Source organism: Vombatus ursinus, unplaced genomic scaffold (assembly GCF_900497805.2).
Source record: "Vombatus ursinus unplaced genomic scaffold, bare-nosed wombat genome assembly UNPS02014768.1, whole genome shotgun sequence".
Classification (NCBI taxonomy): Eukaryota; Metazoa; Chordata; class Mammalia; order Diprotodontia; family Vombatidae; genus Vombatus; species Vombatus ursinus.
In genome coordinates, this window is record NW_020954546.1 from 27,391,436 (window position 1) to 27,419,104 (window position 27,669).

Genomic DNA, 27,669 nt, shown 5'->3' on the forward strand with positions numbered 1-27,669 from the left:
GGTTGCCACCATGTCCTTCTGCAGCACCTCTTTGAGGATGAGTGAGCTACACTAGGGAAACAGACTCCAGCTGAAAGGGTGTCTAGAAGGGCAAAGTCCAATCCAAGTGGCACCTCTCCTGGAAGCAAATCACTCTTTCTCAATGACTGCAATTCCTTCCCACGTCTATGTTCAGGATGTCCTGAGAAAGAGATTGGCAGATGAGGTGATCCGGGTACTACGTGAGGACAAAGGGCACCTGTATGTCTGCGGGGATGTGAGGATGGCCCGGGATGTGGCCCGAACTCTGAAGGATCTCTTTGCCACCAGACTGAAGATGAACGAAGAGCAGACTGACAACTATTTCTTCCAACTCAAGGTAGGGCCCATGCCAAGAATGCTGGGCAAATGATGCCACCCCCAGCAGCTTGGGGGCTTAGATTAATGATGTCACTAGCTCACTTTGTGACCTACAACGAAGCACTTTTACTTTCTCGGCTATAAGGTAGGAAGAGAAATTTCTCTCCTCCACCCTCCTGCCCCTCCCTCATTTCAGAGAGCAAACAAAATGTTTTGAGGACTCCCTCTAAGGGAGTTGCTCCAGAAATACAAGGGAATGGGATGCATCATAGATTTCAAACTGGAAGGAACCTTGAAGGCCATCTTATCCAACTGCCTTGTCATCAGAGAGCCCTAAAGCCATAGGGCTAGTAAAGTCAGAGACTGGATCTGAATCCAGGTCCTCTGACTCTCCCCCAGCTCTCTTGCCATAATAAGTCTTGCACTTCCTCCTTCTTGGGAAATTGGTTATGTCAAAAAGCTCTCTTATCATTGGGGTTTGTGGTACTTTTGCTGTCCCTACCTTGCCCACTGCCCCCATTGATGCAGCTAAATCATAGGGCTTGTTTACTCCTGCTCTCTCTCTCTCTCTCTCTGTCTCTCTCTCTGTCTCTCTCTCTCTCTCTCTGTCTCTCTCTCTCTGTCTCTGTCTTTAAGAGCCAGAAGCAATACCAGGAAGACATCTTTGGGGCTGTCTTTCCCTCCGAGGTGAAAACTGACCCAGCAGCATCAAAAGCTGAGGAGGCCAAGATCCCTAAGGCAAAACTCAGCTAGAGCTGCTGCAGAGGGATGCAGCCACATATTCATTATCTGTGGCCACAGAGGGGAGGAGAAGATTTGATCTCCTCCCCCCACTTCCCCCACCCCTGACTCCTGCCCCCACTGGGAACAAACTGAGACTGGCTCCTTCTCCATCTCCTCTTCCTGCCCCACCTGCCACCTGTGGCTACTGCTAACTGCCAGTGAAGGTGGGCAATGGAGAAGAGACAGGACTATCCTGGGCACTCACAACATCATCCCCCAGTCCAGGTCCACTGATGACCCCCTCCCCCAGCCCCAGATGATGGAGAGTTGTCTGTCTTCATCCCACAAGGACCAATTGTACCTTTGGACAAAGATTGGGAGGGCACATTTGGATCCTTTTAGACTAAAGGACCACACAGATCAGGAAGAGACAAAAGACAGGCAATCTTTTTCTGTAATCATGGCTAGCGCCAGCACATGGTTATTTTGTTTTCCATATTTTTTGGAGTCAGAGCCCTATCCACTGTACCACACTGCTTCTCAAGCCAGAAAGTTCATTCTGAATCTCAGAGTAGTATTCAATGTCCATAACAGAAGATATTTTCAGTCCACTATGGCCTATAGGGCTTAGAACCGATCAAGAGGGTCCACAAAGCAACCCTTGAGCTCTACTCTGACCATTTGTTTTATTCTGAACCCTTCCCCTGACATGCCTGCAAGGAAATGAAATGGAATGTTAGCTAGCTCTTCACTGCTGCCTCACTTCCTGCTGGGTTGTATTATAAGACCGTAGCATCATATCATAGATGAGACCTTAGACACTGCCTAGTCTGACCCTCTTATTGTGGGGAGTAGAACGATTTTGGTTGCTGGTGGAAAGTTAGGCAAAGGTCGCCAGTTCCATCGGGGCCCTTTTCAGTCTTGTTCCCAAGTCGATTTGCATAACAGTAATAAGGGCCCATACAGTAACTGGAGATCAGCAGCAGCAGCCATGGAGATGCCCAGTAGAGAAAAGTGTGACAGAAGAAAGCAGAAAAAGTCGTCCACCCGGGCAGAGCCAGCAGCTTCCTTAGTGACATCACCAGAGACATCAATGGCTCTGGGGCGTCAGAGAAGTGAGTGTTCCTAGCCATACCAATGCCTTGGGCATATGCATTCCTTGTGTATATGGTCTTCTCTGGCCACTTGTGTTCCTTGTGTATGTCTCCTCCCCCACTGATGTAGTAACCTGTGAGAGAATGTACCTCTGGGAATATGGGGGAGTCTTCTTGTCACTACCTTGCTTTGTGGGTAAAATTATCAGTGCCAGAGCAAACCAGAACCTGAACCACGTTTAGGAATCAATGATAGTACATTGAGTTTGCCGGCAAGGGAGCCTCTCCCTACACACACAGGTAAGATTTATACAGATTTCAGTTAGGTGGGATTTAAGTTGAGTTCAGGCACCTCTTCATTGGACAGGGCTTGTTACTGGGGTGTGAGAACGTGTAACAGTAAAGGAAATTGTTTAGATTAGTTAGTTCTCTAACCTTGCCCTAATAGACAGGACTGCTCTGGAAACTTGCTATTTCAGCAGAAAGAGAGATTGTAGACAGGGGCAGAAGCTGCAGTACAAACACAGAGACGAGATAGAGAAACTGCAGACAAAACGGAATTGCTTCAGTTTTCTTGGCTACCTACACTATGCTATTTCAGGGTGCTTTCCTTTGAACTAATAATTATTGAGTTGGCTAGTAAAAGAAATACATTGATGGGGGCTCGCACTATAATTTTTTGAGTTTATGCTGATTTTAAGCACAACGTACCTCGAACCCAGGGTATCATTTGTAAAAGCCTATGTCTGAGGCAGAAGTGGGGAGAAAAGAACAGAAGGTCAGAACAACAGATGAAATAATAACATTCTTATAATAGCTAAGATTTATATATTGCTTTAAAGTTTGCAAAATCCTTTGTAAATATTATCTCATTTGATCCTCACAACAACCCTGGGAGGTAGTTGCTATTATTACCCCCATTTTGCAGATGAGGAAACTTAGGCAGACAGAGGTTAATGGTTTTTGAATTTGAATTCAGCTCTTCCCAACTCCAAGCCCATCACTCTATCCATCATCCGACTTTTCTGTTTCACTCTTGCTTCCTCACATCTCTGAACACTCTGTTCCCCCTGCCTTACTGTGTGATGTATAGAAGTGATACCTGGGGTCTGGGCCCTCACTTCCAAGAAGCCCCTTGCCCAAGAATGTGCTTACCCACACCCTTAACCTCCAAAATGTTGAACTGGCCAAAAGAGTCATAAATAACATTTGTGTACCTTAGGCTGGTTTCACAAAATGCTCTAGGGCACGTTATCTAAGACAAATTCAGTTGAGGGGTGTACTTATAGAGGTGAGGAGAAGAGGTATCGGGGAGAGTTCATCTGGGGTGCAACAACCAGGGCAAATAGCTTCCTTCCTGTCTTATTATTCTTGCTAACTAGGTACTGAGCTCAGTTGTTTCTACCTAAGTCATGAATGTTGTGAAGGTCTTTTATCTTGGGGAGCCTGGGGCAAAGGTCCAGGCACCATACCTTAGTTTCAGCTCTGCAGGTAACTACTTTTTCCAAGGCCTTTCCAGATTTGAGTCCATCCCAGAAGCTCCCATTTCATCACTCTGCCAATTGACAAAGGCATCAGGAGACTAATGCAAATCTCTCTGATTTTCTCCAGCACAGGTCTGAATTAGGGAGCTAAGACCAAAGCCAGGAAGTCCAGGGCTCAAATCAAATGCTTCCTCAGACATACACTAGCTGTGAGACCTAGGGCAAGTCATTTCACTTCGCTGAGTTTGTTTGTCCATCTGTAAAATGGAGATAAGGACAATAGTTCCTACCTCCAGCACTGTTATGAGGCTCAAAAGAAATAATGTATGTAGGGGCAGCTAGATGGCACAGTGGATAAAGCACTGACCCTGGAGTCAGGAGGACCTGAATTCAAATCTGATCAGAGACCTGACACTTACTAGCTGTCTGACCCTGAGTAAGTCACTTAACCTCAATTACCTGAAAATAATAATAATGTATGTAAAGGATTTTATCTAAAGTACTAAACAAATACCAGCCCAAATTCTTTCCCCACCTAACCCACCCCCATGTCACACTCTAAGCCAAGAATCTCACTGACCTCTAAACACAAGTTTAATGAATCACAAGTGCTCTGAGCACAATACTGCATAACAGACTTTTATTAAGCACCTGCTGTGTGTGTTGGGTTGGGCAGTGGAGAGATACAAAGTATAAGTAAGACATGGCCCCTACCCTCCGGAAGTAGAATCAAATAGAAAGAGTGGAAGTGTACAAAAAAAAAAAAAGCAGGTACTGTTTCACGTTCTTCAAATGACATCACAGAGATCACGTGGAGAGGGGCGGGAGGCTACAACTGGCTCCTGCTTATCAGAGAGTACTCCCTGGAGGAAGAGGGTTTCACAAAGAATAGGGAAAGCTCTGGGCATATAACAAGGCACCGAGGAGGTCCAAGGTCTTGGAGGCAACAGGAAGGACAAAGGGGATATTGATGGGGCCACAGCAGAGGAACAGGGGATGAGAGAGAAGCCACTGGCTCCAGGTGGAGACAGGAGGAGGGGCTCAAATCTGAAAAGACAGTTAAGGCAGGGGCTCTGTTCTGGAGAGGAGGGGTGATCTCTGAATCCCCTGTTCTGTATCAGAACATCAAAATATCACACCTGAGGCCACAGCAGCCAGGTTGGAAGGTGAACTCAGTTCTGCCATTGTTGAGAAATAAACAACCCTGCTTCAGGAAGGTTCCCATCCTACTGACTGTGTACAAGAAACCCAGGGAGAAACAAAGGTAAGTCCCTTCTCTACCTTCCCCCAAAGAGGACAGCATCTTATTCCAACTCCTCCCTGACTGGGAGTGGAGGGAAAGCTTGGTGCTTAGAGTCCAATCAGCTAGGGAGAAGTGAGGATAGGAGAGAAAAAAGAAAGATTCAGCCTGCGACAACTGGGTGAGAGAGCCTTCATTATCAGCTGAATGTCTCCAGCCACCTCCAGCCGGGACACCTGGGTGGGAGGCCCTTCAGAAGACCTGTACTTGGGTCAGCTGGATGTCTCCCGACACCTCCAGCTGGTTGATAGAGCATAGGTTTTTTATGCGGTGATTGTAGTCAAACTGGTGCAGTCCGTTGACAGACACCTTGAGGCAGTGGATTTCACACTTAATCTGCACCTGGAAGACAAGAGGACAATCAATCGACAAGCATTGATTAAGCGCCTACTGTGTTCCAAGGACCATATTAAGCACTGGGGATACAAAGTTTAAAAAAAAAAAAAGGAAACAATCCCTGCCCTCAGAGTTTACAGTGTAGCAGGGGAGACTTTGTACATTGTATAGGTCCACACAAAACACATGCGGAGGGGACGTGAGGCACCATCCCTTTACGATGCCACTGCTCATTCGTATGGAGACATTCGTTGCTTCCTCCAGCCTGCTCAGGCCATGAGGAAGAAAAGCTTCTCTGACACAGCATTCTGAGAGAGTCATTATTGGATTATGATGGTAAGAAGCTGTAATATCCTGGAGTCATACGGGATAAATATAATTGATTGCATCATAAGCAGAAGATTAGAATTTGATCACTAACCATAAACAAAGGCAGCTAAGTAGCTCAGCGGACAGAGCCCTGGCCTTGGAATCAAGAAGCCCCAAGTTCAAATCCTGCCTCAGATACTAGCCACGTGACTGTGGGAAAATAACTTAACTCCTGTCTGCCTCAGTTTCCTCATCTGTAAAATGGGAATAATAAAATAGGCCCTACTTCCCAGGGTTGTTGTGAGGATCAGATGAGATAATAATTTGTAAAGCACTTTGCAAACCTTAAAACACTATATAAATACTAGTCATGATTACTTATTATTTCACAGAAATCTACTTAGAATGGAATCCTCACAAGAGCCCACCTTTGGATCATGGGCTTACAGATTTGGAGTAGGATGGGGTGGGCCTTGGAAAAGATAAAATTCCTTTATGATTCAATGGAAAGAGTGATGGATTGAAAGAATGATAGATTTTGGGGTCAGAGGACCCGGGTTTGCCCAGCTCCAAACTCTACCACTGACTCACCGTGTGGGCTTTAGTCTTCTCATCTGCAAAAAGAGGAACTTGAACTAGATGACCCCTATGACCCAACTAGACAATTATTCTTTCATCTACCAAAGGAAGTGGCCTGAGTAATGTCCTATTTAAGCCTAAGCTTCGTTTTCTAAGCATAATTTGTTTGTGTGTGTGTGCTAAGCCTCCTGCAAGGATTCATCTCGATGAAAAACAGTATTTAAAGGCACCTTTTTGACATCTCGACATGTCCTTCACTTTGGTTCTCTTCCAAGGTCTCATGCTGGCATGGAGGAGACCCTGTGTTTGTAGAAGTCTATGATAGTAGACCACACGCCCTGGTCTTACCAAAATTGGAAATGCTTCTATGGGACCAGTGATGGAGTGAGCTCAAGCCCACCATTGGAGGGCCAGTCTAGCTAAAGAAAGAACTCATTTCAGCTTAGCTTCAGTGTTTTGCTCCCAACACCTCTTGGAGACCACTGGTCTGTGACAGTGGAGGGAGAGTCTAGGCTGATGAAATCTCTGATCATTGTAGTATTGAAGTCATGCCAGTGCCATTTTGTGTCACTGTAGACATAAATGACAACATGGAACTTGCTCCATGAACCACATTAGCCCTTGGGTTAGCCCTTTCTACTTCTCATCTTCCCATGAGTGCAGAAGCCTAGAAAGGATCTGCTCTCACCCCTGGGAAATAAATTATCTAGTGTCTTGGATCGTCAGACTCCTTCCCAATTCACTGTGTTCTGAAGGAAACTCTGGAGTTCAAGGTTTACCTACTCTCCACCCACCAAGCCCTCTCTCCCTCCCCATGCTTTACCAAGAAGGGTTGGCCTCGGGTGAAGGGCATAGATCTAGGCAGACCACGCTCCTCAGGACCCCAAGAGTAGTTAATCTGGGTGTTCCGGACCACGGCATTCTCCTTAAATCGTGGGTTCAGATGGAAGGCGATGTCATTCCCACACCTCAGGTTGATTGTGAACCTGAAGAAGAGGGACAGGAAGATGAACACGTTATTTCCTTTGACAGAATGCAAGCTTCTGGAGGACAGGCAGCGTCTCATTTTTATCTTTGTGCCCCCGCCACCCAGGACAGTGCCTGGTGCTTGTGTAGTGATCAATTCAGTCAACTCTTCTCTCTCTCCTCCACCCTACTTCTGTACCCCCACCCAACCCACGTGAAAGTGACCTCTCCTTCCTACTTCTCACTTTGCCTATAACTCTCTCCTTTGTGCTTACAGCTAGGTCTTGATTAGTTCGAATAAGGAATCATGTGACATGGTTACATTATTCAAATTCATAACATATATTTCTATCGGGCTGGAGTCAATTCCCATAGTTTATATAATTGAAACTTCAAATCTGTACATTTGAATATATGCACCCACCATTTTTCACTTTCCCTTGTAACAGTATTGTGTGCACCCAGGGCTTTCTCCCCATTAGATTTTCAGCTCCCTGAAAAAAGGTCATATCTATCTTTGTACTTCCCAATGCCAGGCACATTTTGTATAACTGGCAAATTAAGGCTTCTCTAATTGTTTCTGCTGGTGATCCTGGGTGATGAAGTCATTTCTTCTACCCTGATATCTAGCTAGAAAACCACTTCTATCATTCCCTGCTGTCCCCATTCAAACAAAATTGCTTTCTCCAAAGCTACTAATAATCTCTTTTTAAAAATACATAATATTTTATTTTTCCCCAATTATATGTAAAACAATTTTTTAAGATTTGGGGTTTTTTTTGAAGTTTTGAGTTCCAAATTCTATCCCTCCCTGCTCTCTGAGATGGTAAGCAATCAGATATAGGTTATACATGTGCAATCATATAAAACCTAACGATCCTTTAAATGCCAAATCTATCGATCTTTCCCCAATCCTTATCCTTCTTGAGCTCTCCAACACTGTCTCTTGAGCAGCCTCAAACACTGTCAATCACCCTTTTCTCCTGGGTACTCTCTTTTCTCTAGGTTTTTGTGACACTGCTATCTCCTGGTCATCCCCCTGAAATGCCCTACCTCCTCATCTTCTTGGCTTCCTTCAAGTATCAGCTAAAGTCTATAGGAAGCTTTTCCAGACCCTCCCCCTTAACATTAGAGACTTCCTTCTACTGATTATTTCCAATTTATCCTATATACCGTTTATTTGTATATAGCTGTTTGTGTATTGTCTCCTCTATTAGGCTGCAAACTCCTTGAAGGCAAGGACTGTCTTTTGCCTTTCTTTGTATACTCAGTACTTAGTACTGTGCCTGGCACATAGCAGGTGTTTAATAAATGTTTCTTGATTGACTGACAAGTAATAAAAAAGGGACGTGGCTGCCCAGAGAGGAGAGGGATGCCAGATAAAAGGAACTGCTATCCCTGTGAACTCAGTACTGATGCTCACTTGTCAGCAGCAGACAGGATGATGCCAGATACAATGATGTTCCTGGATGGGTAGAGTCCTCCAAAGATGGATGTACTAAAAGGTAAGGGCTGCAGTAAAATGAGAGACAAGGAGTTAAGCAGTGTGTAACTTGGGCAATTGACAGAGGGCTTCGGAAACAGTTTGGTGCCTTTGAGAAAGGCTAAGGATGGGGACTAAACCTGTGATTTCATTGATAGAGGGAACTCCCAGGTGAGGATACTCCCTCTACCAATACAGGTAAATATCTTTTCTATAACTAGAGTCTTAAAGAGTTTTCAAGAGTTCAGAAGGGTTGTGATTTGCCCAGGGTCACACAACCAGTATTTATCAGAGGCTGAACTTGAACCCAGGACTTCCTGACTCCAAGGTCAGCTCTCTATCCACCACATCATGCTTTTTCTCATTTTAGAGAAAAGGATGACAAAGACGACCTCCATAAAAAGAAAAGAAAAGTCAGGGGAAGCTGGTCACATGTGCCACAAGAAGAATTGAGGCAGGGCATAAGGTAGGGTTTGAGGGCTATCCCAGGGGATCAGGAACATGGCCCCAGGTAACAGCTATTGGTCATTTCCAAGTGTGGGGCTCCCTTTGGCTTTCTGAGGTTTCTCAGGGCCCCTCCAACCCACAGCACTTTCTCTTAGGCATCAGAGTCTGAAGTTCACACTGTCCTCCCCACTGCCCTCCCCCATGAGCACAAGGCAGCAACTTACATACAACTGATTGGTGACTGGTAGGGATGGGAAAACAGGTGCCTAGAAAAAAAGAAGAAACAATGGAAACACCCAGAGTCAGTAACACACAGCCATGCACGCGTGCACGAGCACACACACACACACACAGAGTCACACACAGGCATAGTGACACAGACAGAGTCACAAACACACAGAGTCACACACACACACACACACACACACACCCTCCTCCTAAAAGCTGAAGAATATCAGTTTGGTTATGGAACTTAAAACAGGAACTTGGCCTCAATGGTCATTCCGGCCCCTTTCTCTCCTTTTCCCCGGGGGGGGGGGGGGGGGGGAGCTGTGTTGTGGATAGATTTCCCTTTGTTTTCGTAATTTCTTTAAGCTGTTTTCTGAATACCCCTTGTTCCGTGCTCACAAGTACTGCCTAACTCCTGAACACATCCCCCAACCTCCCCACTTACACTGAGCCAGGAGAGAACACATCAGAACTGGGAGGCCATACAAGGAGCACCCACTCCATGGCTGGAGAACCTGGGTTCAAATGCCCTCTCTTTGACCCATGTGATCTTAAGTAAGTCACTTCTCTGGGCCTCAGTCTCCTCATCTGTAAAATCAGGAACTTGGACTCAATGGTCATTCAGGCCCCTTTCTGCTCTATTCCTCAACCCAAGTGATTCCCTGGGATCCTATGATCCTAGGACTTCTATACCCAGAACACAAGAAGTGTGGGACTTAGGCAGACACTCCAGGTGCTGCTACTCCTCCGGCACCCTTCAAAAGGTGGACAAGTTCCTCCCCCCTTACCCCCACCCCTAGCCCCTCAGGCACATATCCCATTCCTTCCTGGTGAAGAGTAAAGAGCACTGACTCTGGAATCAGTGAATGAACTCAGATCCCACCATGGACACTTACTACCTGTATGACCTTAGCTCAGTCATTTCAACTAAGATCATATAGTTAGAGCTGGAAGGAATCTTAGAGGCCAGAGAGTCCAATGCCCTTATTCTACAGAGGAGGAAACTGAAGTATAAGAGGGGTTAAGTGATTCACCTAGGGTCATACAGCTAGTAAGAGTCTGAGGCAGGATTTGAACCCAAGACTTCCTGACTTTGAGGTCAGCTCTCCCCATGGTTCCTCTCCATAGATTTAGAGCTGGCAGGGACCTTAGAGATCAATGAATCCAACCATTCTGGACCTCACTTTCTCCTCTGTAAAATCCCTAGCACTTAAGCACAGTGCCCAGCACACAGTAGGTGCTCAATAAATGTTTATTGACTTAGAGGGTTGGATTAGAGAGTTTTAGAGAACCCTTCCAGTTCTAGAGCTATGATCTTGTGTCTAGCATTCCCAGGGCCCAGGCTAAGAGGCCTTTATCACAACACATAACTCAAAGAGCTCAGTCTATTTCAACAGACGAAGGGTAAGAGATGGATGGATGGAGCACAGAATGGTCAGCAATTCAAGTCTTACACCGTGCATCTGTGGAGCAGAGTGGATGCCGGGGAAAAGCATTTGAGTCTGAAAGGAGAAACAAGAGAGGAAAAACTCAGTTAATGCACCAACCATGAAAACCCTCAAGGGTACCAGCTTCACATGTTAATCTTGAATACTCTCTAGCTAGAAAAGGCTGTTTCCATTTCCACTGGGGTTTTCACCTTGGTAGAAGGGTCCTAAGAAATATATCATGCCCTCTTCCCTGTCATCTGAGACATCTTTGGGAAATTCACTCTCAATCACTCAAATATGCCAGGATTTTCAATACCTTCCCTCCCCCATCTCTTGAAAAAAAAGTAAAAATCTTAAAAAAAAAAAATAGGGGCAGTTAGGTGGTGCAGTGGATAGAGCTCTGCTCTTGGAGTCAGGAGGACCTGAGTTCAAGGTTAGGGACTATGGGTATGGAACATTGATCATATGTTTTGTTAAACTCAGCTCGCTCATGTATTATTGAATTTGCTGAACTGATTTTTTCTCTCTTTTTTATTATTTGTCATATGAGATAGCTGTCTAGGTAGGGGATGGAGGTGGGATATATTTTAAAATGAAGATAATATGAAAACAATTATATACATTAATTTTGAGGTAAATACTAGGGCAGCTAGGTGGCATTATGAATAGAGCACTGAGCTTGGAATCAGGAAGATTCGTCTTCTGGCCTCAGACACTTACTAGCAGTGTGACCTTGGCCAAGTCACTTAACTATATTTGCCTCAGTTTCCTCATCTGTAAAATGAGCTGGAGAAGAAAATGGCAAATTACTCCAGTATCTCTACCAAGAAAACCCCAAATGGGGTCACGAACTATCAGACATGACAGAAAAATGACTTAACAAAAAAGTGATATAAATACTGGAGGGAGAGTGGGATGGAGAACCTCTGACTTCTATGACTCCCAATGCAAATGGAGTAAGAGTTGAAGGTGGAGGCTTGACAAACCTGAGAATTTGGGATGGCGAAAATAGTCAGCAAGTCTTGTGCCCAAGAAGGACGCTAGATTCTAAGAAAGAGCTCTGGATTTGGAGTTAAAAGAGATTTGGGTACAAATTCCAGTATTTAACCTCTAAAGCTCATCTGCAAAATGGGTATAAATAATACCTGTACTGGCTGGGATTCTTATAATCTAGCCATTGCTCAGATTTTTACAATCTAGCCAATAGCTCACAGGTGCTCAGATTCCTTAAGAGTCTGGCCAATTTGGCAGATCTTTAATAAACCTTGTCTCTGGCTGAAAAAAAAAATAATACCTGTACCACCTGCCTCAGTGGGTTGTGGTGGGGTTCAAAGAAGACAACGTGTAGGGGCAGCTAGGTGACTCAGTGGATAGAGTACTGGCCCTGAAGTCAGGAGGACCTGAGTTCAAATCCGGCCTCAAAAAATACACTTGACACTTACTAGCTGTGTGACCCTGGGGAAGTCACTTAACCCCAACTGCCTTAACAAAAAAAAAAAAAAAAAGACAATGTGTGTGAATCATGACACCAATTTGAAAGTGCTATATGAATGATACCATTTGTCCTTCAGGGACTACCACAAGAGACCAGGCTGCAGGGGAAAGGGTCCCATTCAAGGATAAGAAAGGTTGCCCCAAGGTGATTCCCTCCTAGGTAATCTCTGGACCAGCTCTCTGAGGACACTCCCACTCTGGTCCTAACCTGACCAAAACCAGAAACAGGAAATAAAATAATCCAAAAAGATTCAGGAAATCTAAGACTTACGATAGGTGAGGCAGTAGTTGGCCAGACAGGTTGGGGAGGCTGAAAGGGATGAAAAACAAAACAGCGTCATTGCTGGAGCATCAGTAGGGGATGAACCCTGAAGCCTGGCTGGTAAAAAATGAAAGATTTTGTAGGGTTGAAGGTACTACTCTGTGTCTCTCAAGGGTTCTTAACCTTAGGTCCATTAATGGGTGTATTTTTTTAAAAAATATTTTGATAATGATCTTTCACATTATTGGTTTCCTTAGTAATCCTACACATTTTATTTTATATATTCAACAATATTCTTTTGAGAAGAGGTTCATAGGTTTCCCGAGCCCTACTACCCAAGGGCTCTGTCACCCTGATCTAGGGACTGGCCTAGATTAGGGTTCTTAACCTAGGGGGTCTAGGGACCTGAAGGGGTCTTCAGAAAATTACATCTTTATTTCAATATATTTAGTTTTCTTCATAGTCCTTATCTTACATTATGCATTTTTAAAAACTATTATTTTGAGAAGGGGTCCATAGGTTTCACCAGACTGCTCAAGGCATCCAGGACACACACGAAAAGATTAAAAGCCTCTGCTCTAGGAAGGGCTGCAATGTGGGTCTGCTAATCTCCTTTCTGCTTGCCCAAACCCACCTCTCCCAGAAGGACCCTGTGCATGAATTCCCCCAACCCTCCCCTGCCCCCATCCTAGGCATATCGAGGACTTGAAGACACCTCTTCTCCCAGGGGATAATCTCAGATGCTTCTCTAAGCAGTCAGAAGCCAAAGTTGTGATTTCTGATGCAGGTGTCTCTTCCCCCTCCCACCTGGGAAAGTGGCAGCAATTCTCAAATCGCTCTTTCATTCAAAGCAATCTCTGTTTGCTTTAAGAAGCAGAGAGGGGGTTTTCTCCTAATGAGGATTCAAAGGAAGCAAAATACTGTCTGACGCTGTTTGGAGTGAGGTGACCCTGGGGACCCATGCACCTCTTATGTTGACAGCTGAGCCTTGCAATTCTGGAGTCCCAAGTGGGAGCAGGCTTCTGCCTGTCCCCAGGGTGGCTTCCTAGTGTGCTAAGTAAACAGTTGCTGACTAAATATTCTTTCACCCATTGTTCTAACAGCCCTGAGAGACAATGACCCACTCCCTATTCTAACTGACCTTACAGATATTTAACTGATGTAATTGACCTGTTTAACTGTTCTGACTGTTGCTCTGGATGCTCAAACTGTCCTGATTGGCTGTTCTGATGGTTGATCTCACTGCTCAAACTGTGCTGATTGTCTGACTGTTCTGTCTGACTACCTGTTTTAAGTGATCTGACAGTCTCCTGACTATGACTTACCTGAATGATTTCTTCTTGATGACCCAATTGTCTAATTATTCCAAGTGTCCTGAGAGCTGGACTGCCTATTTTCACTGTGCAGACTGCATTTCCCACTGTTCTCATTGCCCTGATCAACTGACTCCCTGTTCTAACTAACCTGACCCACTATGCTAGCTGACGTGCTCTATGTCCTAGGCAAAGTGACTGACTCATTATTCTAACTGAGGGGACAGTCCCTGTTCTAACTCACCTCAGTCCTACCTATGCTGAGCTGCCTGACATCAGACCCAAGCACTGTTCTAACTGGGCCAGCTGATAGTTCTGACTGGCTGGCAAACACCTGGTCCAGACTGAACAGAGAGAAGTGTCAGTCTGCTCACTCACTCATTCACTCACTTTGGGTTTGCCTCCCTTGGGCCTACGAGGAGGTTTTGCTGTCATTGTATGAGGCAGGACATAGCAGGGAGGCTGAATAAGAGCAAGTCTGCTGTTCTGTTAAAAAAAAAGAAAAAAAAGAGCAGCATTCAGGTTAATTAGCAGGTTTAGCAAGGCAAGGAAGAGAACAGGGTAAAGGGAAGGTAGGGAGCAAGTTGGAGGTGAGGCAGGGAGCAGGGTAGAGCTGAGGGAAACTAAGAGAGAAGGGACCTCCTTGGGAAAAATGAAGCTTGTGCAAGCACAGAGAGGAAGCAGGCAAAGAGAGGCGAGCAGGCAAGTTTGAGTGAGTGACAGTTGGGTTAGTTCAAGAAGAGCCTCCCTCTCTTTAATGGAGTCTTCCCTATGGCTGGGATGCCAAGCCTAGCCTATGAGCTGCATCACAAGGCTCTTGTAACAGTACCTGAAAATTCCCACTCTCCCCATTGCCCAAGCCCAAGAATTAACTAACAACCTTCACTCCTGAAACCATCTTTCTGTTCTATTTATTTTTAAATTTTTATTTTATTTTTTTTATCCATTCAGTCCCCATCTTGTCTGATGAAGACAGAGAGGATGCCTTCCTGGCCCCCCTGGTTGTTGCTGAGAATCTTCTCCTGATGTTTGTGACGAGAGACGACTGGACGAAACATTATGTACTTTCTGGCCTCAACTGTTAAGAACCTGGAATGGGTGAAGGAGAGTAGGGGAATCTCCTTGCTTGAGGGTGTCAAGATATTATTAGGAGACACCCTGTTTTCCAGAGCTATGGTCCAGCAAGCAAGCTGTGCCCTGAGCTTGGCATAACAACAATCCTTTGTACTCACCCTCTGAATGATCTCACCCTCTGGCAAAATCATACAATTAATGTATTGCTTTGACCAGCACCAGGTGTTCTCTGAGCTTGGAAGAGCATTGTCCAAGCTCAGACAAGTTCTGGTCATAAAACCCTGCTGTGAATCAAACTTATCTCATTGTTGCTGTTAGCCCTCATTATCAGGGCTGCAGGAAACTGCAGGCAGAGATAATATAACTTGCTTAAGATTACACATGTAAGTTGTGTAACCCTACTTCTGACACCAATTAATGTCAACTGGACTGAACGGGCCTCTCACTTGTGGTTCACCAGAGCTGAATAGAGCAGGCTAGAGACAGGAAACAGGCTGAGGACTGACCGTAGCCCTCCCTGCTCACCAGCCTTCAGTAACTTCCTATAATAGGACCATACATCTACAGCTGAAAGGGAACTCAGAGGTCAAATACTCCTCAGAAGTCAACTATCCAACTGTCTCATTTTACAGCTAAGGAAGCTCAGACCCATCCAGGTTAAGAGGCCCAAAGTCACACAAGTAATAAAAGACAGAGCTAGGATTTGAACTCAGGTCAAATTGGACTCTAAGGTCAGTGCTGCAACATTAGCACTCTTGATTATATAATGCTGCCTCGAGGACCTCCTAACACCACTAGAATAAGACACAAATTCCTCAAGCTGGCACTAAAAGACCTCCCCAGCCTTCCAACCTTATTTCTTATCAGTCTCCTTCCAAACTGGTCTACTTGCTGCTCCCCAAACTCAGCATTGAATTTCCCACCTCCAGGCCCTCACTTTTGCCTCTTAGAATCCTTAGCTTCCCTCACATTTCAATTCAGACGGAACTTCCTGTGGAAAACCTTCCTGGCTTGTACCCAGTCATTAGTTCTCTCTCTCTCTCTCTCTCTCTCTCTCTCTCTCTCTCTCTCTCTCTCTGTCATCTTAAATCATTTTGTATTTATTTCTCTGTATCCTACAGTAGAATATAAGTTTCTGGAGGTCAGGAATTACTCTGACATTTGACTTTGTATAGGAAGTGCTTAATAAATGCTTGGTGAATGAATTGAATCAGTAATAAACTAGATTTGGTGAGGAAAGGATAAACCTCGCCATGACCTCCAGCTCCGTTAATGATTTCCTATGTTTGGGTAGGGATGTTTATGAAAGAGAAGGAAACAGAAGGAAGGGAAAGGGCAGATGTAGGGAGAAGAGACAGATGAACAGGATAAAAACATGGACAGAAAAGAGGAGAGGTAAAGACAGGGGGAGATAGAGTCAGGAAAAATGCCAACCAGGGCCACAAATATTAAAAGAGAGGAAAGAAATGGGGACAAACCAAGTTGAAAGCATTTAGAACTAGGAGTAACCTTAAAAAGTCATCTTACTCAAGCCCCTCGTTTTACATCAAAAGAGGTGACAAGGACCTGAAATAAAGTCCTCAGACATTCAGTGGCAAGGAAGAGACTGTAAGGTCGGAGACATTACATGACTTGCCTCAGAGTAGCAGAATCAGGATTTGAACTCAGGTTCTTTCACTCTATCACTTTGCCTCCCAATCAGACAGTGAAGGAGGAGTGGAAATAACAGAGTGGACTTAGAGGGACAGAGACATGGGGGAGAGAGTGGGAGTTGGGGGGGATAGAGCCCAGCAAAGGGGCAGAAATGCAGTTCAGCTCAGTCTGGTTCAATTCAATTTAACAAATCTTGATTAAATGTCTACTATGTGTCAGGCACTGTGCGAGGTGCCAAAAATGCAGGAGGGAAAATGACAAAGCCAAGTGGAAGGTAAAGAAGACACACTCCTGGGGGAGAGTAACAGGAGCTTTTCCCTTCCAAGTTCAGGAGAGGGAGCAAGTGAAGTGGGAGCAAGAGGGTTCGGGGAGGAGGAGAAGGGGCTTCCTCCTGGCCAGTCTGTAGCCCTGAATGTGTCTGCTGGTAGTGGTAGCTGCCGCTCAGTGGGATCTCCTCCCCTCCTTTGGGATAGGAGATAGGACAGTGGAGGAAGCCCGTGCCATCCATTCTGACCTGGAAGTTGATGTAGGACACCTGCACTATGCCCTCGATCGCGATGGTGTCCACTTGATGGAAAGGGATCCGGTGCTGGTACTGGATGAAGTAATTACCATTCACTATCACCTGCCAACGTGAAGAAGGTGCATGAGCAAGAAAGCCACAAACGTGAGTCCTGGAGACTGGATCTTCCCCCATCTGCCATCATGACCATCAGGTCTCCAGTCGCTGAGAATGGCCGACATCGAGCTCCCACCCAGGGCTCATGGTTCTGACCTCTGATACCAATAGAATAAATCAAATCTTTCCTTAGCATGATGGTCCTTTAAATATTTGAAGGCATCAATCCTATCTCTCCTGAGCTTTCCCTTCTAAGGCTAAACACCCCATTCCCAATGGCTTCATCTGCTTTTGACGTGGACCCAAGATGCTTCACCATCCTTGTTGGCCTCCTATGGACACGTTCCAGTTCATCAGGGCCCTTTTTGAATGTTGATGCCTAAGACCAAACGCAGTATTTTGGATACAGTCAGAGCAGAGCAGACTATAGCGATGAGACTATTGTCTGCCTCTCAGTGCAGCCCAAGGTTACATTTAGCTACTTTTGTGACTGTGTTGTACTATTGATTCACATTGAGCACGTGGGCCACTAAAACCCTCTGATCTTTTTTAACCAAACTGCTGTCGCTAAGCCATGCTTCCTCCATATTGTACACCTGAAGTTGACTTTTTTGAAGCCATGCCCTCTGACTCATAAACCACCGTGCTCTCTAAAAGGAAGGTGACTTAGCGGGGACGATGCTGTCCTTACCTTGAAGTCTGTACTCTGGACCTGAAAGCGAATTTCAAAAGGCGCCCCCTTCTGGAAAGGCATCTTCATCCTCCTCTCCTCCTGCCCCCAGGAACCATTCTGCTTTGTGTTACACACAACAACACCGCCACTTTCAAACCGAGGGTTGAAATGAAAGGCGATGTTGTTTCCATCAAACCCATGCTGAAAATTCACAGAAAACCTAGTCCAGGGGCCAAAAAAAAATAATAATAGAAGGGCAGTTAGTGGATGCAGTGTGCTGCTGGTGATCAGTAAGATGATGGCCCAGAAGCTACTCCTTAGCTTTAGAAACTTCCTTTTCCTGGTCACTCTTCTTTTCTCTCTTTCCTTCTTCCTTTTAGTCTTTGTGACACTTTTCCCCTTGGTACTCTGTTTTAAATACCTGCACTTAGAGATCTTAGTTCTATTGTGTCTAAGTGTGTGACTCCTCAGATGGTAAATGAGAGGGATGTCCACTTATTCTTAGTCCCCCCCTACTCATCACTCAAGCCCCACCTCCTCCATGCATCCCCCTTTTGTCTGCCCCAGTCCACAGGAAAGTTCTGTGTACTAGACGAAGGAGGCTGGGAAGGGAGAGTGATGCACAGTTTAGACCTCATACAGTCCCTGCCCTCATGGCATGTCTCCTCCAGTAGCAGATGAAACCAGAACAACTAAGATTTGCACCTGGGTTCCCTAACTCATGATTCAGTGCTCTCTAACTTAGACATCCCCTGGTATTGGAGTTCTTAAGCTTTTATGTATCTTGGATTCTTCTGGCATTCTAGTGATGCCCATGGACCTCTTTCTCAGAATCATGTTTTTAAATGCATTTCATTACAATGAAATGAAGATCTATTTTTTTGCCATCCAGTTTCATAGACTCCCTGAAATCCTGGTTAAGAAACCCTGCTGCTGTCCAACTCCCTCATTTTCCAGAGGAGACAACTGAGGACCAGTGAATAGAAATTACTTTCTTGGGGTCTCACAGGTAGCGGTGGAAAAGCTAGGATTTGAACCCAAGTCTTCTGATTCCAAACCTGGCACCCTTTGCTCTGTACCCACACTATCACCTTCAAAGTCCTTTTATTAAGGACTTTTTTATTAAGGGGATCTGTTCTGTGAAGTTTGGATTCAAAGAGCCGCACTTGAAGCCCTAGAGGGCCACCTGTGGCCTCGAGGCTGCAGGTTCCCCACCTCTGCTCTAATTCCACATGGGAACTTTGTCAGGTTCAATCAATATTGCTTGATTGATTTAATGATGTTTTATTTCTCCTGGTAATGTTCTGAATTCATATTCCTGGTTTAGCTCGGGCCAGTAATAGCTGAGTAGGTTAAGGTAGCCCTCAAGTTCAATTCATTAATATTTATTAAGCTAGATTGTGGAGAAGTTACAAAATTTAGATCACATATGGTACCTGCCTTCCTTGATTTTTACAGACTAGTTAGACAAGTAATGAGACTAAGGAGTAGCAGTACACAGACTAGTAGACAAATAATGAGGCTAAGGGGTAGCAGTGCACAGACCAGTAGACAAGTAATGAGGTTAAAGGGGTAACAGTGCACAGACTAGTAGACAAGTAATGAGGCTAAAGGGGTAGCAGTGCACAGACTAGTAGACAAGTAATGAAGCTAAGGGGTAGCAGTACACAGACTAGTAGACAAGTAATGAAGCTAAGGGGTAGCAATGCACAGAGGCCTGGAGCTGGGAAGACTCATGTCCCTGAGTTCATATCTGGCCTCAGACACTTAATAGCCATGTAACCCTGGGCAAGTCACTTAACCCTGTTGCCTCAGTTTCCTCATCTGTCACATGAACTGAAGAAGGAAATGGCAAACCACTCCAAGTATCTTTGCCAAGAAAACCCCAAATGGGGTCACAGAGAGTCAGACACAGCTAAAAAAACAAAACAAAACAAAACAAAACCTTGCTAAACAATGAGGCTAAAGTACTAACTTCCATTCCTACGTGGTCAAGGGTCAAAATTTGACAAAATGAAATGCCATTCCTTGCTATTTCCCGTTTCTGAGCATTCACTCTAAGATTGGCCACTATGCCTAGAATGAGTGCTTGCTTTTTCATCTCTACTTTTCAGATTTCTTGTCTTTTTACCTCAAGGTTCAGCAGAATGATCTCTTCCCCCAGTTCATGACCCCCTCCTCCACACTACCTCTTCCAGTATTAGCTTTTTTTCTGGATTTTTCCTCTGACTTCATTGCACCCTGTGTTGTATTTACCCAGCTATGAGTGCATGTAATTCCTGTATCCCTCACCCCTTATCATGTAAACTCCCTAAGGGGAGAGGATTCATAGGGGGGAAAAAATCTTGCTATCCCTAGCTCCTAGCTTGGTGCCTTGTACATAGTAGGCACTTCAGATGAGTTGATGAAGTTGAGGTGAAAAACTGTTTCCTGGCTAGATTCCACACCCTTAATGCTGACCAGTCACCTCTCAGATGAGGTCATGTTCAGAGGCTGGGCTAAGAAAGGGTTTGAGACACATTAGTCTTTTTAGTCTATTTAGATCAAGGCTGTAAACCCATGTCTTGCAGAGGGCCAGCCAGGGTATCATTGTCATCTGATTTTTGTCATTGTCATGTGGCTCTCTGACCCATGGGCTTATTCAGCCTCTGAAGTCAGGTGGAATAACTTGAGACATCAGGGCAATTTCCAGGGACAATTGCTGCTTGTGCCTTCACCTGCTGGTGAATGCCCTGGTCTACTCAGAGACAGGACATGTAAGAGGAAAAGAGAAGAAACAAGTACCTAGTCCCACTGGTCTGAAGGACCAACCCGTTGACAACGACCTCATGTCCATCCTGGAGTCCACCATGGATGGGCCCAGAGAACGGAATGACCTGCAGAGAGGAGGAAGGATATAGATGTCAGTTCTGGGTCTCCAAACAAAAAATCCAGGAAGGTCCTATCGTCCAAGATCAGGGCTTAGAGTCAAAGATGAGGCAGATCAAGGCTGTACCCTGACAACATAGCTTCCCAGAATTTTAATGCTTTCTACCACCAACAAACGGAAAGGCAGGGAGGGGGTGTTTCTCCCTCCCATCCTCGGGACTATGGCTATATCCTCTGAATTTTTTTCTACAACCATTTAAAGATTATTTTTCTTTTTTATTATGAACTTAGCAACCATTAGCAAACATGCATTTTGACATACAACAAAAGAGAAAATTGAATATGAAACTATGAATTTCTCTTACTTGGAATTTGTTTTTCAAAAAGTCTATATTCAATGTAACACGATAAGAACAAAATTCTCCTATTTGTGTTCCTTCTACAACTTTTTGCTTCTGCCTTGTCAATTTTATTTTTTATTCTTCCTATTTTATTGTTTTTATGACCTTAATAAACATCATCAAATAAGAATATCTCAATATACAAAGAACAGCATAAAGGGGGGATCACATAAGAAGCTATTTTAATAGGGGTGGGGCTCATGTGGACCATCCTAGAAAACTGATGGGGTCCACACATGCCTCAGATGCCCATCACACTATGAACATCTATTATAAGCCCTTTTTTTTAAAAGGGGGTATATTAAATTTCACATGGTAGTTCCAACACATCCCTGCTTCTCTGTGTCCCCTTTCTGAACTTCTGCTCTCTTCTGTGCATTTTTAAATGTTTAAATATTCCATTACTTTTCTTCTTATTGTTTTTTGCAATACTATCACTACATTCCCCAGCAATCCCCCTCCAAAAAAAAATAAAAGCCCTTAGTTCTTGTCCCATGACTTTTAACTGGCAACCCTCTCTTGCCCAATCTTTTTTTCCATCACATTTTTGGCGAACAAATATTTACAGCTGTTTTTAGACCAGCATTCTCAAAATGCGGTTTGGGAACCCCTAGCAGTCCCTTTCAGGGAGTACGTGAGGACAAAATTATTTTTACCATAATACTAAGATGTTTCAATTTCTATAATGATAATTTCTAATAATTTCTCATTTCTAATAATAAACATTGATTGTCATAACCCACATGAACAAAAACTGTTCAGGGAGTCCTCAATAATTTTTAAGAGTATAAAGGGATGGGACAGCTAGGTGGCGCAGTGGATAGAGCTCAAATCTGGCCTCAGACACACGACACTTACTAGCTGTGGGACCCTGGGCAAGTCACTTAAGCCCAATTGCCTCACTAAAAGAAAAAAAAAATAAGAGTATAAAGGGATCCTACGACCAAAAAGTTTGAGAACTGCTCTTCCAGAATAAGCGTTGCTTTGCTAGAGTGGTAGGAAACTTACTCGAATCACAGACCTCTTCTTAAGATTCTTACTAAACACAGATTTCCAACTGATTTACAACATGACAAAAACTGATTCCACCTGATGTCCAGACCCCTGTACATGCTCTTATTTGTGTTATGTACACTCCACCTGAGTAGCTCCCTTGTGCCCCTGTCACCCTATAATTGTACCTCATCAGCCACGTAATCTTGTGATTGAAATGTTCCTAACTTCTGCATTCTTGCAACACAGATATCAGACTGCCTGAAACCCATGAGCTCTGGGCCTGCACATTTCTAAGTCATCTTAAACTCACCACAGACCATCGCAAACATTCTACAGAAACAAACTCATTGCAGTATTAAGACTGTTTTCCAATTTAAACTTATCCTCTGCACAGGTAACAATTCTTCTATCTGGTAGATTTTCAAATGAACTGGTTGGTAAAAATGTCATTCAGTGGAGTTTCTGTGAGAGAGTAGCTAGTGGTAGAAGAATATCACATCTGGAAGGATTCTTTCCTTATGAAGGCTAGTTTATATAATATATACATGTGTATATACATATATGCATATATTATGTAAACTAATTATTATATAAATATATTATAACTAATATATAAATTAAGTATATATAATTATATAAACCAAGTATATAAACTTATCTAGTTTGTTAAAAATGAAGCAACTAGGAGGCAGTTAGGTGGTGCAGTAGATAGGGCACCAGCTCTGGAGTCAGGAGGACCTGAGCTCAAATCCAATCTCAGACCAGACATTTGACACTTTCTAGCTGTGTGACCCTGAGCAAGTCACTTAACCCCAATTGCCTTGCAAATAAAGAAAGAAGGAAAGGCAGACAAAAATGAAACAGAAAAAAATGAAGCAATATATCCAACTGAACTTCAAGTACTTTTATCATTTAAGTTCATGCTTGTCACTAGTCAGTAGAAAGGTAAATATTTCATATCATAACTAGCTCTTCTTTTTCATTAGGTTAGGACAGGTGACTAAAAATTTAAAAATGAATTTCCATCTCTCAACAAGAGAACTTATAAAATTCTCTTACCATTTTCTACTGTATGTTTGTATGAGTGAATAGTTTCATTTTACTCCTGTTTTAAATCAAAATAATTAAATAAATAATGCAAAAAAAGAAATTTACTAGAGTCAGAAGAGATATCAATCATTTTTCAGTCATCTTTGACTCTCTGTGACCCCGCTCGGGAAACTGAGGAAAACAAGGTTAGGTGACTTGTCCGGGGTCACATAGCTAGTAAATGTCAGAGGCCAGATTTGAACCCAGGTCTTCCTGACTTCAGGCCTGCCATTCGTTCCTCATCTAGAGAAGATTATTCTCAAATCCGTATATATATGGGAGAGGGGAGTGTTTGCCACACCTTGTTCTACCTAATCCTTATTCTACCACTTGGGGGCCATCTCCAGTTGTCCTGATCTATATCTTACCACTGGATCCATATGGCTCTGGAGGAGAAAGTGAGGCTGGTGACTTTGCATAGCCCTGCCTCACTTAAATCCATTTCACTTGCAAGTCATGGCATGATATCAGGGGCTCTGGAAAGACCCACCCATCCCTCCAAATATTTCCTCCACCTGTTTTCTGAGCCCTGAGATTCCACTAACAGGCAGGAAAGCCTTTCACTCTGTGACTGGAGACCATGTTTAGACTACAAGTACTCTTGAGAGTGGTTAGTTAGAGCTTAACCTGAACGACATCAGCTGGTTTCCTGGGTGGAGGTGGCACAGGAGAAACAAAAGTATCTTGTTTGTATCTCCTGAGCTTGTTTTCCTTGCCTTCTGCCCACAAAGGGCTGGATGGGGCAGGTGGAGGCTCTCAGACACCTCAGATGCCCCCAGTTCTTGCAGGCTCTGGAAATGGGAGGCATTTTGGAGATTATCTTATATTACCTAGCATAGATTTTTTTTTTACTTACTCCTTCATACAGGGGCTCTTGGAGCAGCTAGGTAGCACCATAGTGCACACAGCACTGTGCCTGGAGTCTGGAACACTTATCTTTCTGAGTTCAAATCTAGCCTCTGACATTTACCAACTGAGTGACCCTGATCATCCCTGACTCCGTTTCAGAATTGTATTTTGATCCTAGCATCTCTCGTCTGTCCTAAAATTTTTGGGTTTTGCAATACCACACGATCCCCATCTCATCAGGGGCCAAGGCCAAACCTTCCCAGATGTGCTTATTCCATTTTCTCCATGAGAAAGTCTGGCCTTGTGGTCTTGTGGGAACTTGTTTATGTTTGAAGCTTTCCAACTGTGACTTTGATGTAACAGCTACAAAGTAAGCGAGTGTCTCAGGAGGGACAGCAGCCACAGTCTTGGGGATGGGGTCAGAGCACAGTCCACATAAAGAAAATTCAGACCCAATATGCAAATCCTTCCTGGTCCAGTGACTGCTTTTCAGGCCTTAGATCACCACTGGGTGCTGCCAACATCCCTTCTTATTTTTTTCTTCCCTTATCTCCTTAATGTGAGATGCTCTCACCACATGGCCTGGTAGTATCCCAACTGGAACTGGAAGGGCAGAAAAGCAGTGTGTGTTTAGCATACAAAGCTGGGGCGGCATCTAGGGTGTATGAAAGCATCAACCCTTCTTGGCAATTTGCCTGTGTTCCAGCCCTGTAGGACTAGATTCCCTTACGTGAACTTAAGCTAACATTTCCTGGAAGGAAATAGAGAATTTCTTTAACTGAGAATCAGTCCAGTACAAAACAACACTGAAACCAGGCTGAGACAGAGATGCGACTGACCTACCCAGACTGTGGGAGGAGCTGAGATACAGAGAATCACAATTCTTAGGGCTGGAAGGGCCTTAATTTAGCATCTAGTCTAATCCCTGAATAGATGAGGAAACTGAGGCCTGGAGAGGGTTAATAACTTGAAGACTGTGGGACTGGGGAAAAGGGATAGAAGAGGGAAGGGGAAAGACAAACACATTATTAAACACAAGGAACTTATATTATTTATATTATATTATATTATTGTAACAGAATTATATATTATATACAATATTGTATGATATATTATGTTAAATTTATATTACTTATACAAATATTCTCCCAGTTGACCCTCACAGCAATCCTGGTAGGTAGGTGCTATTATTATCCCCATTTTATTGTTGAGGAAAGTGAGGCTTGACAGGTTAAGTGACTGGTCCAGAGTCACACAGCTAGTAAGTATCTGAGGCAGAATTTGAACGCAGGTCTCCCTCACTTTAGGCCCAGTACTCTCTTCATTGTACTACCTACCTGCCTCACTCTCCAGGTTTCCTGTCTAGCCAGTTTTCTCAGAGTATAGTTTCCAAGCCCTCTGGTGACAGATGCACATTTGCCTCAAAGGTACGGATTTTGGAATGGATCAAAAAGAGCAATAGTGGGACAGCTAGGTAGCACAGTGGATAGAGCACCAGCCCTGGAGTCAGGAGACCTGAGTTCAAATCTGACTCAAATGAGACATGTAACACTTACTAGTGACCCTGGGCAAGTCACTTAACCCCATTGCCTAGCCCCCCCCCCAAAAAAAACACACTAGTTTTGTAGTCAGAGGACCTGGGTTCAAATCTTGCTTTTGTCACTTACTACCTGTGTGACTTGGAGTAAATTCCATAACCTTTGTGCCACTCGGTTTCTATATCTGGAAAATGAGAGAATTGGATTAGGCAGCTTCTAAGGATCCTTCCAGTTCTAAATCTATGATCTCCTACCTTTTTCCTATCTCCTCTCCATACCCTCAGCTACATCTGGATGTGACCTTGGACTATGCTATTAGCTCCTCTGGGCCTTGGTTTCCTCATTTGTAAAAATGAGAGAACTTAGCCTAGACCATAGATTTATAACTAGGAGAGACCTTAGAGTTTATCTAATCAAATGGTTCTCTATTCTTTTTTTTTTTTTTTTGGTGAGGCAATTGGGGTTAAGTGACTTGCCCAGGGTCACAAAGCTAGTAAGTGTTAAGTGTCTGAAGCTGGATTTGAACTCAGGTCCTCCTGACTCCAAGGTCAGAGCTCTATCCACTGCCCCACCTAGCTGCCCCAAATGCATCTTCTTCTATTCTTTTTTTTTTTTAATCAAATGGTTCTCAAAACATGGTATGAGGACCCTTGGGTAGGGAAAAGGGGGAAGCAGTTCCTAAGATCCTTCAGGGGGGCTGTGAGGTCAAAATTATTTTCATAATAATACTAAGATGTTATCACCCTATTAAAGTGTTCCTCCCTTTTCTAACTTCATATCTGTGTGAGGCTGGATTTTCTTCATATACTTCAACCAAAACAATACATCATAACAGATTGATTGTAGAAGCAAATGTAAGAATCCAACTGGCTTCTACTAAGCCAGACATTAAAGAGACTTTCAAAAATATGTAAAAACAGTTTCACTTCTCATTTTTCTTGTTTTGGAAAAGATAGTTATTTTTCATTAAAATATATTATGTTAGCAGGTAATGGGTTTTTATTGTCTTCTTAAAAGGAATTACTGGGGCAGCTAGGTGGCGCAGTGGATAGAGCACCAGCCCTGGAGTCAGGAGGACCTGAGTTCAAATCCAGTGTCAGACATACATCACTTACTACCTGTGTGACCCTGGGCAAGTCACTTAACCCCATTGCCTAGCCAAAAAAAGAAAAAGAAAAGGATTTGAAAAAAAAAGGAATTACTAAATTAATGCATTAATTTGAATTAATGATTTAAATTAAATATTTTAAAATTTGATCAGTTTTAATTTCTAATACAGTAAATATTGAGATCAATAACCCACATGAACAGAAGCTCTTTGGGATCCTCAATAATTTTTAGAGTGTAAAGGGATTCTGAGACCAAAGAGTTAGCAAACCACTGGTCTAGTCCAAGCCCATTTCTATACAGATCACCTGTAAGGTCCTTTAGGTCTCTAAATTGTAAGGCCTAATTTATGATTCTTGTAGGTTTCATAGGGAGATACAGTCATCCACATCAGAGACTGCCTTGTGGAAAAGCGGAAGGAAAGGAACCTGAAGATGGTTCTGGGCTAGAAGAGGAAAGCTGAGGTACATAACTGGATCCTTCATACACCCCCAATCACTTCCCCTGGATTCCTCATCCCCCAGGCTGCAGCACATTTAATCATTACCATGTGTCTCAGGGTCAGACTGCTATCAAGGAGAGATCTCTGGACCAAATGGACCATTGGATTGGATCATCTAAAGCTTCTGACCTTTTGACATTCTCTGTGGAGTAGGGTTGCTGCTCCCCTCCACCCCACTGTCCTCTCTAAAATAAACCATCCTCCCCTGACTATTTCCTCCAGTACCCCCAGGTGCACGTCCCCAGAACAGGTTCCTTACAGATGCATGGAGGTAGCTTGCTCCACTCCAGCACAGCCCACTTCCTCTATATGGTACCCACCACAAGTTTACTCACCGGATTCTGGTAGGCAGGCTGGCTACCACCGAAAGACATGCTGCTGCTACCGCTGCTGCTGCCGCTGCCGCTGCCGCTGCTGCTATTGCTGTTGCTGCTGCTTTCACTAAACCAAGAGCTTGAAAGGGGGAGGATTTTCTAGAGAAATAGAAACTGAAGCAAAACTGAGCTGGCAGCA

The 27,669-nt window shown here is 44.0% G+C and overlaps 2 protein-coding genes across 3 annotated transcripts; one reads left to right on the plus strand and one right to left on the minus strand.

Moving 5' to 3' along the window:
• On the plus strand, positions 1 to 15,005 carry LOC114042867 (nitric oxide synthase, inducible-like). The gene is made up of 2 exons (XM_027861618.1): positions 1 to 358; positions 14,739 to 15,005. Exons 1-2 carry the CDS (start codon positions 143 to 145, stop codon positions 14,811 to 14,813), a joined length of 291 nt encoding a protein of 96 aa, XP_027717419.1. The 5' UTR covers positions 1 to 142; the 3' UTR covers positions 14,814 to 15,005.
• LOC114042866 (galectin-9-like) lies at positions 4,255 to 27,612 on the minus strand. 2 transcript variants are annotated; one of them, XM_027861616.1, is made up of 11 exons: positions 27,492 to 27,612; positions 20,591 to 20,682; positions 17,825 to 18,026; positions 17,029 to 17,139; positions 14,178 to 14,273; positions 12,484 to 12,522; positions 10,743 to 10,790; positions 9,285 to 9,326; positions 8,554 to 8,642; positions 6,988 to 7,150; positions 4,255 to 5,282 (listed from the first exon to the last, which is right to left on the minus strand). In XM_027861616.1, the coding sequence occupies exons 1-11, from the start codon at positions 27,528 to 27,530 to the stop codon at positions 5,133 to 5,135; spliced, it is 1,071 nt and encodes a 356-aa protein (XP_027717417.1). In that variant the 5' UTR covers positions 27,531 to 27,612; the 3' UTR covers positions 4,255 to 5,132. The 2 variants fall into 2 exon arrangements, with proteins under 2 accessions (XP_027717417.1, XP_027717418.1); XM_027861617.1 differs by lacking the exon at positions 14,178 to 14,273 and having other exon boundaries at positions 27,492 to 27,610.
• Positions 27,613 to 27,669: the final 57 nt, after the last annotated feature.

Bases quoted from the DNA above. Each gene is read 5' to 3' on its own strand.
- LOC114042867 (XM_027861618.1), top strand. From the start codon at position 143: ATGACTGCAATTCCTTCCCACGTCTATGTTCAGGATGTCCTGAGAAAG. The intron at 359-14,738 runs GTAGGGCCCATG...TTATCCATTCAG, and splicing joins ACTATTTCTTCCAACTCAAG to TCCCCATCTTGTCTGATGAA.
- LOC114042866 (XM_027861616.1), bottom strand. From the start codon at position 27,530: ATGTCTTTCGGTGGTAGCCAGCCTGCCTACCAGAATCCG. The intron at 17,140-17,824 runs GTAAGGACAGCA...TCACGTTGGCAG, and splicing joins TCCAGAGTACAGACTTCAAG to GTGATAGTGAATGGTAATTA. The intron at 8,643-9,284 runs GTAAGTTGCTGC...ATTTTACTGCAG, and splicing joins CAGTCACCAATCAGTTGTAT to CCCTTACCTTTTAGTACATC.